This window comes from Mesoplodon bidens, assembly GCF_964165515.1.
Source record: "Mesoplodon bidens genome assembly, chromosome: 6".
NCBI classification, from domain to species: domain Eukaryota; kingdom Metazoa; phylum Chordata; class Mammalia; order Artiodactyla; family Ziphiidae; genus Mesoplodon; species Mesoplodon bidens.
The window spans coordinates 1509108-1525203 of record NC_138162.1 but is presented as its reverse complement, the minus strand read 5'-3'; the positions used below and the strand labels follow the sequence as shown (position 1 = coordinate 1525203).

Sequence of the window (16096 nt, the reverse complement as noted above, 5' to 3'; positions counted from 1 at the left end):
ACCCACGGGCCTCCTCCTGGGCCCCCTGAGTAGGTCACCCCAGGACGTCCTCAGGCGGGCCCCTCCCTACAGCGCAGGAGCCTGGAGCCGGTGCGCCACCAGGTATTCCTCCAGCCTTCCACGTCCGGATGGAGAAACCCGAGGGCCAGGCGGCACCCCCAGAGTGCAGAGGGCAGGAGGGGTCTGGCCGACACCATGGGGTGCAGCCACCCACCAGTCTGGGCGGGGCAGAACCGCAGGTGGGGTTTCAGGGTCAGGAAACCCTCAGGGAAGTGGCTGGGGAGGGGGCAGCCTCATAGCCCCCCCGAGCAGGATGCTGGAAAGTTTCCAGATGTGACATTCCTTCCCACAGAGGAGAGGAAAGTGCAGCTCTGGGCGAGTCCCAGGAGCCTCAAAAGCAGCCCCTGCCGAGAACCCCCGCCCACACGCACGCACGCCCCACAGGCTGCGCCGGCTCCCGGCCGCCTGACCCGATGGGGCCCTGGCGGGCTTGGCACAACCAGCTCTGGGAGCTGCGGCCCCGCCCTGTCCCTGGGTCTCGTGCACACACCATGGTCTGGCGGCCTTAGGAGCAGGCCTGGGAGGCCACCCCAGCAGCTCGCCCGCCGGGTAGGCCGTTTTTGGGGTCAGGGCTCCCAGCTGTGCCCTGGAGCTGATTCCCAGGGAGGCCCTCCTGAGCTGGCACTGCCGCCGAGTTGTCCCCGGGGCCTCTGAGCACCGGGCCCAGGCGCTGGGCTGGGCCCTCCGAGGCCTGGGGAAGCGAGGCCGCCAACCCGCGTGTCCATGTCTGCCCAGTCCTCCAGGATCGACGAGCAGCGCTGCCCACCGCCGGCCGTGCTGCCCCGCGGCCCCACCATGCCCGACGAGGACTTCTTCAGCCTCATCCAGAGGGTCCAGGCCAAGCGGATGGACGAGCAGCGGGTGGACCTCGCTGGGAGCCCAGAGCAGGAGGTGGGCGGACCCCCTGAGCCCCGGCAGCAGTGCCAGCCCGGCGCCAGCTAAGGCCTCGCACCCACAGCCGGGCCTGCCCCACCCCCGCTCCTGGACCGGGGCGGCGGCCGGGGGGAGCTCACAAATGTCCAGGATGCCCACATCACCGCCCCCCCCCCGAAGCCAAATCCTCCCGAGGCCACAGCTGAGGGCAGGCTCTGAGCCACACAGCCCTTCTCACTGAGCCGGACGCTGGGGACGCGGGCCCCGTGCCATCCCCTCCCCAGGGCAGCAGGCTCGGGCCAGGGCCCACTCCTGTCCTGCGCCGGCCCCTCGCGGTACACAGCTTCCTGCAGGCTTGCCCCGCCCAGCCCTGCCCTCGCCCCGCCCCTGCCCCAGGCCGGGCCTTCGCATGTCGGCCCCAAAGCCCGGTGCTGTCCAGACCCCTACGCTCTCCCCCTGCTCCCCGCCCGGCCAAATGTGAAAACCCCGCTGACCCCCAACCCCCAAAGGTGTCTCTGAAGCCTCTTCTCTGGGGCCACCAGCGGCACGGGTGGTTCTGTCCTCCTGAAGCTGGCCCCAGGGGTGGTGAGCACAGCTGTGCTCGCCCCAGTCTGGCCTCACCCCTGGGGAGGGCCCCCTCCCAGCCCCTCTCCCCTCCCTCCTACCCGGCCTGGAGGAGGAGGAGGAGGCCAGTCCCAGGAAGCCTGGAGCCTGACCAGGCAGTGGAGGCAGTGCCCCCTACGTGGGGTCCTCAGCCCCACCAGGCACGTGGTCCTGAGCCGGCAGGGCGGGTGGGTGGGGAAGGGGGTGAGCTCCACATGCCTCAACTCCAAGCCCAGGAGCCCAGGAACTGAGCCGGCCCGGTTCTGGGAATACCAGCTGGTAGGGGTCTGCACCCTGACCATGCCAGGGTGGGTGGGTGGCAGGTGCGAGGGCTCCAGCTCTGTGGCCGTAGTGAGCACCCAGCCCTCAACCCCACCGCGGGGCGAGATGACATCACGCCTTCTCCCGTGGGGTGAGTCGGCCCTCGGGACTGGGCAGGAGACAGTCCTCCAGGGAGACCATGGCCGGCACCCTCGGCCAGACCCCGTCTCAGCCCGCCTCCTGCAGGGTCCACCTCCAGCTCTCCTGGAGTGTCCCTGGGTCGAGCCGCGGCCCCACCGCCCCCAGGTAGCCCTCCTCTTGCGTGGCGCCTCACCCAGCCGCAGGTCCCGCCCTCTGAGCGTGGGGAGGCCGCCAGGCCCCCGCCCCTCGGTACAGCCCGGGGCGCTCTGGGCGGAGGGGCCCCGGAGGGTGAGGTCAGGGCGGCAGGTGTGGGGCTCCTGCTCGGCCGCCCCACACACCCGAATGTACGTGCGTATTTATTGCTCACACGTGTGTTTGCCATGTTGTCAAGGGGTCCTTTCCAACCCAAGAGGTACACTTGTTCTTGTTTTTCCCGAAAAAAATAAAAGTCTGCCAAGCGAAAGCTGTCGTGTCAGGATGAGGGCTGGCAGAGGTGCTGGTGCTGGCAGGGGCCCAGTGACTCCCTCACCTGGGTGAGCAAGCCTTTACCGTGCCAAGGGCCTGGGGCCGGGGAGCAGCGCCCTCCTCCCCACCCCGAGGTTGCCCCTGCTCCCGCCCACCCCCCGCACATGGGCTCAGTCCCTGCTGCATTTATGGGGGGCGGGGCTAGGGCTCAGAGGGGCGACGCGGCAGTCCCAGGGACACGCAGCCAGTGAGGGTGCTGGCGTAGGAGCCCAAGTGTCCTCCGAAGCCCACGCCTCAGCCCTGAGCCCCACGCTCGCCTCCCAGAGGAGCTCTGGGGCCGAGACGAGGCTGCTGGAAGGCGTGCAGTGCAGTGTGGGGCAGCCCCCGAGCGGGGCACGGGGAACCCCAGGCCTCCCTACCGAGCCTGCCATCCTGCAGCCTCTCGGGTGAGGTGAAGAAAAGGGAGGGTGGGTGAGAACAAGGCCCATACGGGGAAGGGGGGAGCCCCCAACCCCCCACCCCGGAGAGTTCTCAGTGCTCCGGGAAGCCTGGCGCTCTGCCAGCAAACATCTGCGGGGCACCGTGCCTCTCAGCAGCTCACAGCCAGGCCGGGACGCTAAAGGCTCTGAGGAGTCCTGCAGGAAGAAGTTGGTTTGATGTCCTCGAACCCAGCGGTGCCTATCAAGCTGTCCTCAGGAGACTACACTTGGGTATGTGCTGTCACGGGATCACAGGAGGTTGGCCCTAATTTGACCATTTGGAGGGGATCCTGGCCACAGATGAGGGAGGGAAGATATTGGGGGGGGTGGAAAGAGCCAGGGGCACCTTGAGAAGGGACTGGAGATGGACGGCGGCTGGGCGGGGGCCACGCGGGGAGGCGCCAGGGTCGGTCCGGAGGCAGGGGAGGAAGAGTGGGCAGGAGCCTTTCCTGTGGCTTCTGTGGGAAGAAACAGTGGGGCAGGGCCAGCAGGCCCGCTCCGCCGGTGAGAAGGTCTTCAGGGGCTCCGGGGGGAGGGGCTGCCCGAGTTGTCCGGAACCCGCCCTGGGTGCACTCGCCCTACCATGTCCAGGAACTGACCAGCTCTCCAGGGTCAGAGGGCCCAGACGTCAAAACGTCAGAAAGCAGACAATAAAAAGACGTGGCGAGTACCCATGTCCAAACCGCCCACGGAAGGAGGGCTTGGCCCGGGTGGCCCTTCTGGGTCCGCTCTGTGTTCTCAGGGTCCAGCCAGCTCCCTGGGCCTCCCCACAGCTGGTCCCAACCCTGTGGCGGCAGCAAGGCCCCACTGCCCTGGCGTCTCAAGGCCAGCGGGTCCCTCGGGGCCTCCGTGGAGGAGCAGGCCCGGGGCTGGCTCGTCCTCCATAACTGACTCCACACGTCACAGGGGGCTCTGGGCAGGATAATAGGGGGTTGTTCACCGCGGGAAGAATGGGGGGTGTTTGAGTCGGAGCACGAGCTGCCGGCGCCTGGAGAACAAGGCCGAGGCCCGTGCTGATGGGGGCGGCCGTCAGGAGCTTGGATCCTGCGGGGACCCTGCGAGACTGTGGCTGGTGATTAATGTTGAAGGTCACACAGCCCAGAACACTTCTGGAAATAAACATGCTTTCATAAACACAGGAACATCCTGAGAAGGCAGTCAAACGAGGTTGGGAGACAAACTGCACAGCCCCGGGGAGGGGGACACTCCGTGGGGCAGGCGGCCCACCACCAGGCCCACAGCAGCCCAGCTCCCACTCTGCTGGCCACCATGGCCGCCTCGCCCGCCTGCAGCCACGGTGAGCAGCCCAGCCTGCTGACTTGGCTTGGCCAGTGGCCAAGGGTCAGGGCTGAGGTTGGCACCGGCTCACCAGTGCCATCCAGGGGGCATCGAGGGGATGGCAGGTGGCACAGAAGGATCTGTGGGGCCTCCTTGTGTCCGGCCAGAGGGACAGGACCCACGGTGGGGCTTGGGAGTGCTGATCCCACTCCCAGGAAGAACAGTGGCTAACTGGCCATCAAGATCGGGTCCCTGGGGCTTCCCTGACCGTTAAGACTCCCCGCTTCCAGTGTCACGGTTTTGATCCCTGGTTGGGGAACTAAGATCCCACATGCCATGTGGCATGGCAAAAAAAAAAAAAAAGATCGGGGCCCTGACACTTGGGGTCGGGGTGGGGCTGAGCCACCCCGTGCCCATCCTGAGTCCCATCTTTCCACCCATAGTCCTGACGAGGTAGCACCGTGAGCATCTTCATCTGCAGACACGAAGACAAAGGCTCAGAGGGGCAAAGTGACCTGCCCAAGGCCACACAGCCACAGCCAGGAGGGGCTCAGACTCCACATCCAGCCCCTTCCCACTCAGACATGGCCAGCAGCCACAGAAGGCCCTGGCCTGCAGCCTGGAGGGGGTTCTTGTGGGTCATTCTGACTCCAGAACCAGGAATGACAAGAAAGCCCCAGGTCCCAGCATGTGCAAGTGATGTTTGTTTATTGATAGAAACAGGCAAGTCCAGAGTGGCTCAGGGCCGGAGCATCCTTCTTGAAGGCAGAAGGCGGGTCAGCTGGCCTCTGTCTTGCTAGGGTGGGTGGGATCCTGGCCCTCAGCCCCTTCCATAGCAGTGGTGGATTTGGGGGGCCCCGCAGACTCTAAAACGAGCTCCAGGGCCCCCTCGCCAGCCACTCGGCGTACCTTCTCCCCTCTGGCCGCCAGGATTTCTTCAATATTCCTGAGAAAGAGGGAAGTGCCATGACACTCCAGGCCCCAAAGCTGTCCTGCATCTGGGTCCCTCGAGGGCACCCCAGGCCAGGCCTCGAGCACATGAGTCCCTGTGCTGGTGTGACACCAGGGCCAGGCAGCCAGGAGGCTCCTGACCACTGCCCCCGCCACTGCTCTCCACAAGGTGGTGAGGCTGGCCCTGACCACTCCACCTCACACACACGCCCGCCCCCCAAGTCTGGTGCAGTCAACCAACCAGTGTCAGCAGAAGACAAGAAAGCTGCGTGCTAGGATCCCGGCCCCACAGCAGGCACTCAGGAAGGGGTGCTATGCTAGTGGGGGAAGGAGCCACAGAGCGAAAGGCAAGCTGTTGCTTTTAAGAGTCAACCTAGTCTGACACCCTCATTTCAGGGTAGGCCCGTGGCCCTGACATGTAACCAGGTCCTACCTGCCCCCAAAGGCTGTCAGTGAGGGCAGAAATCAGGCAGTGAAGCAGGCTGAAGGAGCTGATCTAGGGTGGAAAATTTAGCAAATCAAGACATGATCCAATCTTGGGCATACTTTTACTAAAAAGTTAGTTGTGTTTTATCTGAATTTCAAACTTAACTATACCTCTTGTATTAATAAGGAAGCTGGGCTGGAGATGTGAGCTCTATAATCCTCATTAGAAGGACGGTGCCCCAGGGAGGTTGGGTGGGGCTCCAGACTCAGGATGGACCAGGCCAGCACTGGAATATAGACCTCTGTCCCCAACCCTTCCCAGGTAGCCTCACCTCTTCCCACACAGGTCCGAGAACCAGCCCAGGTTGTCGGCGATGATGTGGTGGTTCTGGCAGCCGGGGCAGGTCACAATGACCACACCCTGGTGATAGGCGAGCTTGGAGATGTGCTTGGAGGACCTGGTCCCACAGACCTGGTGGAGACTAGGAGGTGAAGCCCTGCTCCCGGCCCCGCCCTTCCCAGAAGGACCCACCCGCCCCCCGAATTAGCCACACCCCGCATGCCCCCGCCCTCTCCCAGAGGGATACGCCCCCGACTGATAGCCCCACCCCTCTCCAGGAAGGCCCCGCCCCCTGAGGACAACTCCACCCTTCCTCGCCGTCCCCGCAGCGCCGTCCTGCGCCTGTGGGCCCGGGCCCGGCCCCGACCCCGCCACGTGCCCACCTTGCAGGTGTAGACGAGCTGGTAGTGCGCCGGCCCGGGTCCCGGCTCGGAGCTCAAGCGCCGCCAGCCCCAACCCCAGGCCCGCCTTCTCCCCACGGCCTCCAGGCGGGCCCCGCGCCCCCACAGCCACCTCAGGCCGGGCCCCCGGGGCCGCGCGCAGCTCAACAGTATCGGCAAGAGGCCCAGCGCCGCCCGCACCATGCCGCCCGCCGGCCGCCCCGCGCAGCCGAGACCGCCCCGCCCCGCCCCGCGGAGGCCACACCGCCGCTGTCTCGGAATCGGGCACGCGATGGAAGCGGCCCTGCTCGGCTTCCGTCCCGGCGGCGGGCCGCGCTCTGCTGCCCCCTGGCGGCAGGCGTTGCGCGCTGACCGGAGCGGGGTCGGAGGGTGCGCGCGGCAGCAAGACCGTCGGAGGCGGTGGTGTCCGGACCGCGGTCGTTTATTGACGGGGCTGCATTTTTAACACTGCAGCACGCGTGTGCATCACACAGAGATAGAACAAGCCCGTGCTCTCCAACGAAGAGACGGCCTAGCGGGGCAGCTCCCAGGTGGCGCCGTGTCCTCCTCTCACGACGGGCGGCTGGACGGAGGGGCCGGCTAGGAGCCCTCGGTGTCGGTGTTGTCGCTGCCCGTGGTATTCTCCCAGTCCACCTCCCCCTGCCTCGCGCCGTGCTGCATCTTCCTGAGGGCCCGCTTCCTGCGGGAGACCCAGGCGGCGCAGGTGGGCGCAGGTGTGCGCGGGGCCACCGCTCCCCAGCCCCTCTCGCCCTCCGCCCACGCGGGCCCACCTGCGGTAGTTCTCGAAGCTCTCCTTGAGACGCCGCCGCCCCTTCTCCTTCTCGGGGGGCTCCCCGCCGCTCAGGCCTGCGTCCTGCAGGAGGGGCGAGGCTCAGGCTCCGGCCAGCGCCCGCGTGGGCCCCACCCCCGCCCCTGGGGCTGTGCACTGGGGGCGCGGGCGGGGTGCGCTCTCCCTCCTTTCAGGTGACAGGACTGGCTTGGGACGCACGCACAGCCAGCGGGGATGGGCTCCAGGCCAGTGTTCCTTCTACTACAGTGTCCGGTGCGGCCCCTTTGCCGTCGGGCTCCGTGCAGTGGCCAGTGAGGCCGAGTTCCCACTCAGGTTAACGCTGCGCCCCATCCAGAAGATTGGCCCGCCCCCTGCCCCCTCTCCCCCTGCTTCGTCCAAGAAGGCAGGGCGCTCAACTTCACATTCCAAGACACCACACCCCAGGAGCCCATGGGCAGAGACCTTGTGATCACCCCCCCAAGCGTCCAGGTAGCGGAACCACTCTCCCCGTTACCATTCACACTGAGACCCACACCAGGGGCCTCCCAGGGCTCCAGGCGCCCCAGGCAGCCTTACCTCGGGGGTCAGTGAAAGCCGCTCCTTCTGCAGAGCCACAAAGGGCTGCTCAGGGCTCTCCCCGACGGCCGGGCCGCCTGCAAGGGAGACTTGTACCTTCTGGTCCTGCCAGGACCACGCTCGCCTGTACCTCTACCCCCCAGCCCGGGCCAGTCCTGTGCCACCTTCTGGGTCCTTACTTGGACCCCGCAAGCATTCCCCTTGTATAGACATGGGGACCGGGGCTCAGAGACCTCACTTCTCACTCCTGGCTCCCGGAGCAGATGCCGCACCCCGTCCCTGGGCAGGGGCCGGGGCCCTGAAGCGCTGGGGGCAGAACACTTCAGGCTGCTGGGCTCCCTCCACACCTGCCAGGGCCTGGGTGGGCCCAGGGCTCAGGACCCACAGAAAAAGCGCTCTGATGGGCTGGCTCCTCTAAACTGTCCATGGTGGGCGACTGTAGCTTCCAGGTCTTGGGGACATTGCGGTGGGAAAGGCCCAGGCCCAGGTCTTCCCCTCCTCCTTGGCCTCTGACCCTGAAGCCTGCCCCGCCTCCCGCAAGGGGCCACACCAGCCCTGGGTTGGGGCTCCCAGGACAGCTGGGCCAACAGCCTTCCCCTCCCGTTCGCTGCCTGCGGGTCCTGCCCGCCTGTCCCCACGTGGGGGCTCACTGGCCTCAAGTTCATGTCTTTGGGCAGCAGCAGAGGGACCAACCACTTACTTCTCCATTTGCTGCCTCTTCCTCTTTCAGCCCCCCTCAAGAAGCTGGGGTCAGGCCTGACGCTGAGGAAGTCCGTCTGGCTTCACACGCTACCTCTGCTGTGGCGCCCCCGCCACCACCCATCCTCCCAAACTCCCGTCTGACACCCACCTTCAGAGCCAGCCCCTCTTCCTCCCCGCTGGGCCATCTCCCTGCCACTCCCTGTCCTGTGCCCAGGCAGGCAGAAGGATCCCGCCCCTGCCACCCTAAGGCCCCAGTCACCCTGAGGTGTCCCTCCTTCCCCGCTCTGTTCCACTCCCTGGCAGTGGCCACCTCCCCAGCTCCCTGCTCTGGAGGACGGGGTGCCTCCACTCTGCAATCCCGGGGCCTGAGTGGGCTCCAATGGCCAGGCGTGTTCTCAGGGTGGGAGCTGGGATGTGGACCTGCAAGCCTGGGCCCTGGGTTCCAATGGGGCTCTTATTTGCTGGCTGGGGAGCCTTGGGGGTTGCTTATACCTCTGAGCCTCAGAGTGCCCATCTGTGAAGTGGGGTTGTGGAGGTCCATGGGCCAGGGCTGGGGCATGTGTCCCCAGGCACCGGCGTCATGCGGTGTGCGAGCTGAAGGTCAGGACGGGTGCCAACTCGCGGCCAGAAGGAGGCCTTAGCCTGATTCCTCCGGGACAGGCCGCTCGCCTCCTCACCTTTGTCTGAGAGCTGGGCATCCTCCTCTAGGTCCTGGGGGAGCGAGAGCTTCCCAAGAGGGACAGGGCAACTGGTTAGACCCCCAGCCGGCCAGGACTGGGCATGACCCTCAGTGCTGCCTACCCAGTGCTGCTCTCCCCACCACCGTCACCGCCTGTGCCGGCTTCTCAGGGAGGGACCTACGCTGCCCAGCCGGGCATTGGGAGGATGGCCGGTGGTGGGCTGAGCTCCCAGAGCTTCTGAGGAACCATATGGGCCTGCGGTCCGGCAGAGGCTGTGGCCCTGGGCCCACCCCCCGAGTCACACTCACCTCCTGGGAGTTCCTTGGTGAGCCGTCCTCTAGGTCGGAGCTCTGTGGTCACAGAAGAGGGGTCGGTTGGCAGGCTGTGGGGAAGCCGAGCCACTCAAGGGCACGGGGTGGGGTCCCAGGCCAGCCCGCCCTCCAGGGAGGCCCCTCTCCAGGCCATGGCTGGGCCTGGCCCCTGGCCAGAACGCCCCTCCCTCCTCCTCCCCACACCCTGCCGGGCCCTGAGCTATGCCAGCCCTGCAGCCCACCTCCATGAGGGCTCGGTGAGCAGGCAACCTTACAGGGGAGGGAGGGGCTCAGGAACATCTGGGGACCTGCCTGAGCCAGGGGCAGAGCAGTGGCTGAGCCAGGCCAGGCCCAGGCCCCTTGGCGGCTCCTCCTCTGCGGTCTGCAGTCTCTAGGGCCACACCTACCCCCATGTGGCCACGCCCCCAGAGCCCCACCGTGGCAGAGCCATGGCTCTCTCTGACTGAGGGACACCGTAAAGGCCCCGGGGGAGGCCCACCAGGACGGACGTCTCCAGTTGCTGCCACCGGAGGCGGCCCTCCACCGCCAGCAGCTGGCCCTCGCGCTGGAACAGCTGCAGCTGCAGCTCGTCCGCCTTCTCGCTCAGCTCGCGGACCTGCTTCCGCAGCGCGTCCTTGTCCTGCAGGCTGCGGGCGTGCTGTGTGTGCAGCTCCTCCCGCGTCAGGATCGCCTGTGGGGCAGCGCAGGGCAGGGCAGGCGCAGCGGGGGACTCTTGCTGGGCCTCCCTGCAGAGCGCGGCCCACCCCCAACCCCCCGGTCTTTCATTTCCCCTCCCGGCTCTCTCACTTCTCAGCACAGCCCGCCTTATTTCTAGCAATGCTCCGGGGAGAATTTCCAGCAACATGGCCGGGGACAGGGCGGGCCAGCGCTGGCCTCTTCCCCTTTCTTATCCGAGGATGTCATTCGTGTTTGGGGGGTTGTAAATGCAATACAGGCTCAGGATGGAAAGTGTGGACAGTTGGGAAAATATAAAGAAGAGAACACCCCTGAGAATAGCCCCTGCTGACCCTGCAGGGTCTTCAAGTCCTGCTCTCTGGGCACATTCAGCCGTGTTCACATGCCCACACGCACGTTTCGTACTTCCTGGGTATAGCTTGATATCAAGAACATGATTGTTGACAGCCGTGTAACATTCTTTAAGACGAACACCCCACGCTTTATCAAGCCAGTCCCCCATGGCGGGGACACTGAGGTCAGCCCAGGAGGCCAGCCCACGACCTACAGTGACCGGCCCAGGAGGCTGAGGCTGTGAGGCACACATGTAGGAAGCCAGCCTCCACGTCCAGCAATGATCCAGGAGCTAACACACACCCCTGCCTCAATCGACCCCGACAGCCAAGGCTGGATTAGTAACAGGACATCCTGAATTTCTGTGCCAGCTTCCCACTCGGGAACCACCAGAGGAAACCCTGCCACTCACCTCGGCGGCCAGGCCCCAGCGTCCCTGGGCGGGTGGCCTGCCCTGGGTGCCACCGGAGCCTGCGCGCCCCTGCCGGCCACGCACGAGGCAGAGGGGGCTCTGCTCGGGCAGCTCCGGGAAGGAGCTGTCCCGTCTGGTGCGCTGTGCCCGTTTCACACCTGCTGCCCCAGACCGCACTGCTGCCCACGGCCTTGAGGGAAGCACGCATCTGCCGGGTTTCCTCTGCGTTTCTGTTATTCCCATGAGAGGGCCTTCTGGAAGTGGGTTTGCCGGGGGAAAGGAATCTGCCCCTTTCGGCTCCGGATACAGATTACCGGTGACCCTCCAGAAAGTGACTGAAGCAACAGCTGTGGCTGACCAGGAACGACCCCGAGAGCCGTGACAGGAAAGCGACGGGAAATGAAGATGCAGGTGCAGCCCTGCGCTGGGGCGCCGCCTCCCCACCGTGAAGAGTGCAGCCGGCCAAGGCGCCCGTGGCTTTTTAAGCGAAAGAGGTCTTTGCAAAACAAGTCAGAAAGCTTCCACTTCTGTAGAACAAAAATTAAACTGCATGTACGCTGAAAAAAGTCTGGCAGGTACAGCAGAAGGTGGAGCGTGGACTTCCTGGCAGCAGGTGGGGCAGAGGTGGAGGAACGGGACTAACTTCGTTAGCGTTCACGTTTTTAACGGAGCATGAACGGCTTTTGTCGGTGCTCCCTGAACACCCACCGTGACCACTGCATCCCTGAAAGGCCACTGCGTCCGGGAGGGCTGTGCGGCCCCTACCTGGTCCCGCTCGATGGCGACCTCCTCCATCTGCTGCAGGATGGCCTCGATGCGGTCCTTGTACATCTTGGAGTCCTTCCGCAGGGCCAGGCACTGCAGCTCGAACATCTCCTTCTCCTCCGTGCACTGCGGGAGATGGCAGTCAGCCGAACCGCCTGCGGCCCCGCCGGCCCAGAGCTCCGGACCGAAGCTGGGCCCCGACGTGCCTGGGGAGCGCGGGCACCAGGTGGGGCTGAAGGCCGGCCGGCCCTCGCCTCCGGGCAGGGGGCAGGAGGGAGGTGGAGCCCTGCTCAGTCGGCCCCGGGCGCACCCCCCACCTGCCCGCCGCGCACCCGGGCACGCAGGGCCTCGGCTTGGCGCAGGTCCTTGCGCAGGGAGAAGACGGCGGCGGTCCGCGCCTGGAGGTCCCTCTGCGCCTGCCGCCAGTCCTCCTCCGGCACCTGGATGTAGGGGCTGCTCTGGTCCAGCTTCCCCTCCTGTGGGTGCGAAGGGAGAGGGCGGCAGCACAGCGGGGCTGGGAGGCCCAGGCCGGCCCTCCGGCGCCCGCCCCGCCGGCTCGCCCCCCGGGGCCCCACCTGGACGGAGGCCTGCAGCTCCTGCACCCGCGCCTGCAGCAGCGCCTTCTCCTGCTGCAGCTCCCACAGCAGCTCGTGGCTGGGCCGCTGCTCCATGGCGCGCTTGAGCTTCAGCGTGTGCTTGCGCTCCACCGAGCAGTCGTCCTCCGCCTTCATGAGGCTGTGCTTGAGCCTGTCGATCTGCGGGACCAGCTGTCAGCCTCAGCCCAGGACCCCGGCGCCCGCCGCCCGCCCCAGGAGCCCCGCCGCCGCGCAGGGCACCTCCAGCTGCAGGTCGCGGATGCGCATGAGCGCGGCGCCCCGCTCCTCGCTCTGGCGGGCCAGGCGCAGGGCCAGGTCGTAGTTCTCGTCCTTGCAGCGCTGGAGCGCGCGGCCGCCCGCCTCGCAGGCCTCCTTGAGCCTCTGCACACGCTCCTGGTGCTTGCGCAGCAGGCTGTCCTTCACCCGCAGCTCCTTGATGAGGTCGTCCTTGGGGCCCAGCAGTGCCGTCAGGTCCTGCACCTTCTTCTGCAGCTTCATCACCTCGCTCATCAGCAGCTGCATCAGGCCCGACTCCCCGGAAGCGTCTGCGGGCCGGGAGAGCGTCACACGACACATGGTACACCCGGCCCCTCCCGGGCCTCCGCTTGAGGACCAGCGGCTCCGGGGGAGCCTGGCCAAGGGGTCAGTTCCCAGTCGCGGCTGCTCCCCGTCCAGGAGGTGAACTCACCTCCAAGCCTTGTCCCCCCGCCCCCCCACCCAGGGCAGGGCAGCCCAGGGCCTGGGTGTCCATCCCTCTTTGTCTAATTTTGTTACCATCCTGATTGAGAGGCAGGGGACGTGACTCGGGGCCGCCTCACAGGCTGCTGGGGCGAGCAGGCCTGGCCTCTCGGGCATGGTTTAGCAGGGTCACATGGTCTTCCGGGTAGGAGGGGCTCTGAGCCGAGAATCAGCCTGTGCACCCCACCGCGCACCTGCTCCCCGCTCCGGAGTTGGGGTCCCCCTTCCCTCCAGCCTCTGCTCCCTCCACGAGTGTCAGGAGGACGGCGGGATGCGAGCGACACCCAGGCCGGGCCCAAAGCTGGCGCCCTTCCCACACACGGCTCGCTCCCTTTCTTTCATACGCGATGTATCCATGAGGGGACCCAGTGGGAAGGGGGCCGCCGGCTCTAACCCGCGCCATCCCCCTGCCCCTCCATCCGGGCCCTGCCTCTCCATCCGGGCCCTGTGCCTCCGGCCCGGGTCCCGTTCCTCACCGATGATCATGGAGAAGACGCGGGCGGGCTCTCTGCCCGTGACCTTCCGGTACAGCTGCGGGTAGTACAGCTCCAGGCTCTCTAGAAATGCCACGTAGCCCTTGTGGCCAGTCCGCTGCAGGATGTCCAGGAGCACACCTGCGACCCAGAGGACACGCGTGGGCGTGCGAGGCTGCAGAACCCCAAGAGGCTGTGGTGGCGGGGGTCTGGACGGCTCTCCCGGGGCCTCAGCTGCGCGTGAAGCACTACAGCCGTGGGCAGACGGGGGTGGGGGACGGGCACTGACCCACTTTCCGCTTGCGGATGACCAGGCTGGGGTCGCTGAGCACCTGCTCTTCGTCGTCGGGGTTCAGGACCTTGCACTGGCGCAGGTAGGGCGTGATGCGGGCGGGGTCGATGACGGAGATGAGCTTCACACGGAAGCCCTCCAGGGCGCTCCAGCACTCGTCCTCGTTCTCATAGTCGGACATGGCGTAGTCAGGGCAGGCGGCTGGGAGAGATGCCGTGGCTGAGCAGCAGGCATTGCCGGGAGCCAGGCCTGCGCCTCGCCCGCCAGGGCTCTGGGCAGAGCCAGACCAGGAACCCAGCCCAGGGGCGTCCAGGAGAGGGAGAAGCCCCCGCTCCCTCCCATCGGCTCGCCCGGCGACGCCCTTCACGGCCCTGCTCCCGCCCCTTTGGCCGCCCTGGGCTTTTTCTCTCCCCAAGTCACCCCAATAAGTGTGGGGAACAGCGTGGAGATGCTCCAGGGTTAGGTGGCATCTAGGAGAACACGCTCCCCTGCACCACGGCCCTCCTTTGGCCCTGTCCCCCCAGAGCACCCCAAAGTGCTGCGGGGCTGGCGGGAGGCTGCCCCCTACCCACGGAGCTGTTTGCGCCACCTACCAGCACAACCTCCCTGGCACATGGGGGAGGGATCCCAGCCCCAGCCCCCGGCTGGCAAGTGCCTGGCCCCCGAGGTGCCAGGCTGTGCTGGCGGGACTTCCTCCTTCCCCACGGGACAGTGCCTGCTCACATCCACTCCCGTCCCCTCCTCTCCTTCCGGCAGCTGGTGATGCAACAGTCACCTAGCAGCTGCCGGGCCGGCCTGCTCCGGGTCAGGCTCGGTGACAGGGTGCCCTCCAGGAAGGGTGACTGTGGACGGCCCATGGTAGACGGAGAGCCAGGGCCCGGGCGCACTGGGAGGGGTGGCTGTGTTGCCCGGGGCTGGCCTGGAATGTGGCTCCATGCCTCCTCCAGCCTCTGGGACACCAGCCGTCCAGGCTCCTCCTGTCTGCCTCCCAGGCGAGGCCTGCTCTCGGCCGCACTCTTGGGGACTGTCAGGCCAGCTCTCAGACAGGGGACCACCCGCCGCTATTCCCTTCTACACTACCAGTGGGGGAACCCCTCTCTCCAGGGCCAGGCTGAGCCGGGAGCAGCCACGTGGTGGCCTCCTCCCAACGGTGGGGACGGAGACCCTGACCCTGCCGCCGCAGGCCGAGCCTTTGACCTGTGTGGAAAACACCGGTTTCCAGCCCAAAGGGACTGGGCTGCCCTCCTAGAGATGCGGCTGGCAGCAGGCTCGTGCTGCCGTCAGCCTGCCCACCCAGCAACAGACAAAGCACTGAAAGAAAACACCAGCAACTTGGGGTCTTTGGAGTGTTTGGCCCGGTCCCCACCTTCCTAGCCTGGTGTCCACGTGTCCCACACCTGACAATGCCCTGCTGCTAATTCCAGTGAAATGACCAGCAGGTACCGGGTGGCTGTGAAGGGGACAGGGCAGCCGAGCGAGGCAACCTGATGCCCTCCTGGGGTATTTGCTCCAGACCCCGCTCCCTGCCCCAAGCCCGAGCTGGGCCACAGCGGCTTCCCAACCATCGGAAGCAAGGGCACCAGGCCGGCCTACCTTAGGGTCCTCCTGGGGCACCTGCGCAGCCACACACCCGTCAGCCTGGGTCCCCCGATTCAGTGAGTGGTAGGACTGCCCGGCTGCCGGGACAGAGGGCGGGCGGGGCCGGAGGGAAGCTGTGCACTTCCTGACGGGTCTGCTTAACCCCACAGAGGCCTGGCTATCCTCCCGCAGGGGAGCATCCCCGCGCTGCCTTCTGATTCGCCCAAGCAGGGCGGCCCCGGGAGGCGGGGACAGGGAAGTGGAAGCTGCCCGCTCCCGAGGAAAACAGCTCCTGCTTGGAGCCCCCCGCGCCCCCCCACCCCGCCTCCCCACCGGCCAGCCCAGCGCCAGGGCCCCGGGGCCTGCCCTGGAGGCCCAGCCCCGACACTGCAGAGTGGGCACGTGAGCCGTGGCTCTCCCAGGGTTGGACGAGGCCAAGCCACCGTCCACTCTGGTCCCATAAGGACTGCAGCGTGGTGTCCAAAGAGGGCATGGGGCTGGGGGGGGGCGGCGCTGCAGCCCCTAAGCCTAACCCCACACGCTGCAGCCGGCTCAGCCCCTCCCTTCCTGGGAGCAGCCCCTCCCCACCAGGACACACGGGACAGCAGCAGGGCCCCAGGGGAATCCCCAGGCCACCACCCCACCAGAGTGGCCTCACTGGTCGAACTGAGAGCTGCCGCCCGCCAGGTTGAGCAACAGCTCCAGGAAGGGGCTGCGGCTGGGTGGGCCGGGGCCTGACCAGCGTTGCTGGCTCCCTTCCTGTAGGGTCCTGCGCCCCTCAGCCCCAGGGTGTTGCTCTGCCTCCTGGGCCCACGGTGGTCAGTAGGCTAAACCCCGGGAATCCTGGCACCGCCAGGCGCTGCTGAGTGGCCAGGCCTCCAGGAGGCCTGAGGTCAC

The 16096-nt window shown here is 66.7% G+C and overlaps 3 protein-coding genes across 9 annotated transcripts in view; 1 reads left to right on the top strand and 2 right to left on the bottom strand.

Annotated features, from left to right (window-relative positions):
* The window catches only part of GPSM1 (G protein signaling modulator 1), a 30262-nt gene extending 27861 nt beyond the window's left edge, over positions 1-2401 (top strand). For all 3 annotated transcript variants that reach the window (XM_081236267.1, XM_081236266.1, XM_081236268.1), the window contains exon 14: positions 796-2401. In XM_081236267.1, coding sequence (XP_081092393.1) covers positions 796-1002 — 207 coding nt within the window. In that variant the 3' untranslated portion in view covers positions 1003-2401. The remainder of the gene's footprint in view (positions 1-795) is intronic.
* Positions 2402-4851: 2450 nt separating this feature from the next.
* DNLZ (DNL-type zinc finger) lies at positions 4852-6602 on the bottom strand. The gene is made up of 3 exons (XM_081236265.1): positions 6261-6602; positions 5870-6009; positions 4852-5106 (listed from the first exon to the last, which is right to left on the bottom strand). The coding sequence occupies exons 1-3, from the start codon at positions 6459-6461 to the stop codon at positions 4938-4940; spliced, it is 510 nt and encodes a 169-aa protein (XP_081092391.1). The 5' UTR covers positions 6462-6602; the 3' UTR covers positions 4852-4937.
* A 79-nt stretch (positions 6603-6681) lies between these two features.
* On the bottom strand, positions 6682-15440 carry CARD9 (caspase recruitment domain family member 9). 5 transcript variants are annotated; one of them, XM_081236264.1, is made up of 13 exons: positions 14215-15179; positions 13619-13822; positions 13333-13470; positions 12359-12663; positions 12098-12277; positions 11855-11998; positions 11523-11648; positions 9816-10007; positions 9314-9355; positions 9003-9051; positions 7624-7700; positions 7049-7131; positions 6682-6957 (listed from the first exon to the last, which is right to left on the bottom strand). In XM_081236264.1, exons 1-13 carry the CDS (start codon positions 14234-14236, stop codon positions 6858-6860), a joined length of 1662 nt encoding a protein of 553 aa, XP_081092390.1. In that variant the 5' UTR covers positions 14237-15179; the 3' UTR covers positions 6682-6857. The 5 variants fall into 5 exon arrangements, 3 of the variants coding, with proteins under 3 accessions (XP_081092390.1, XP_081092389.1, XP_081092388.1); XM_081236263.1 differs by lacking the exon at positions 14215-15179 and adding an exon at positions 15215-15440 and having other exon boundaries at positions 11855-12277; XM_081236262.1 differs by having other exon boundaries at positions 11855-12277; positions 14215-15181.
* Between the last annotated feature and the right edge of the window lie 656 nt (positions 15441-16096).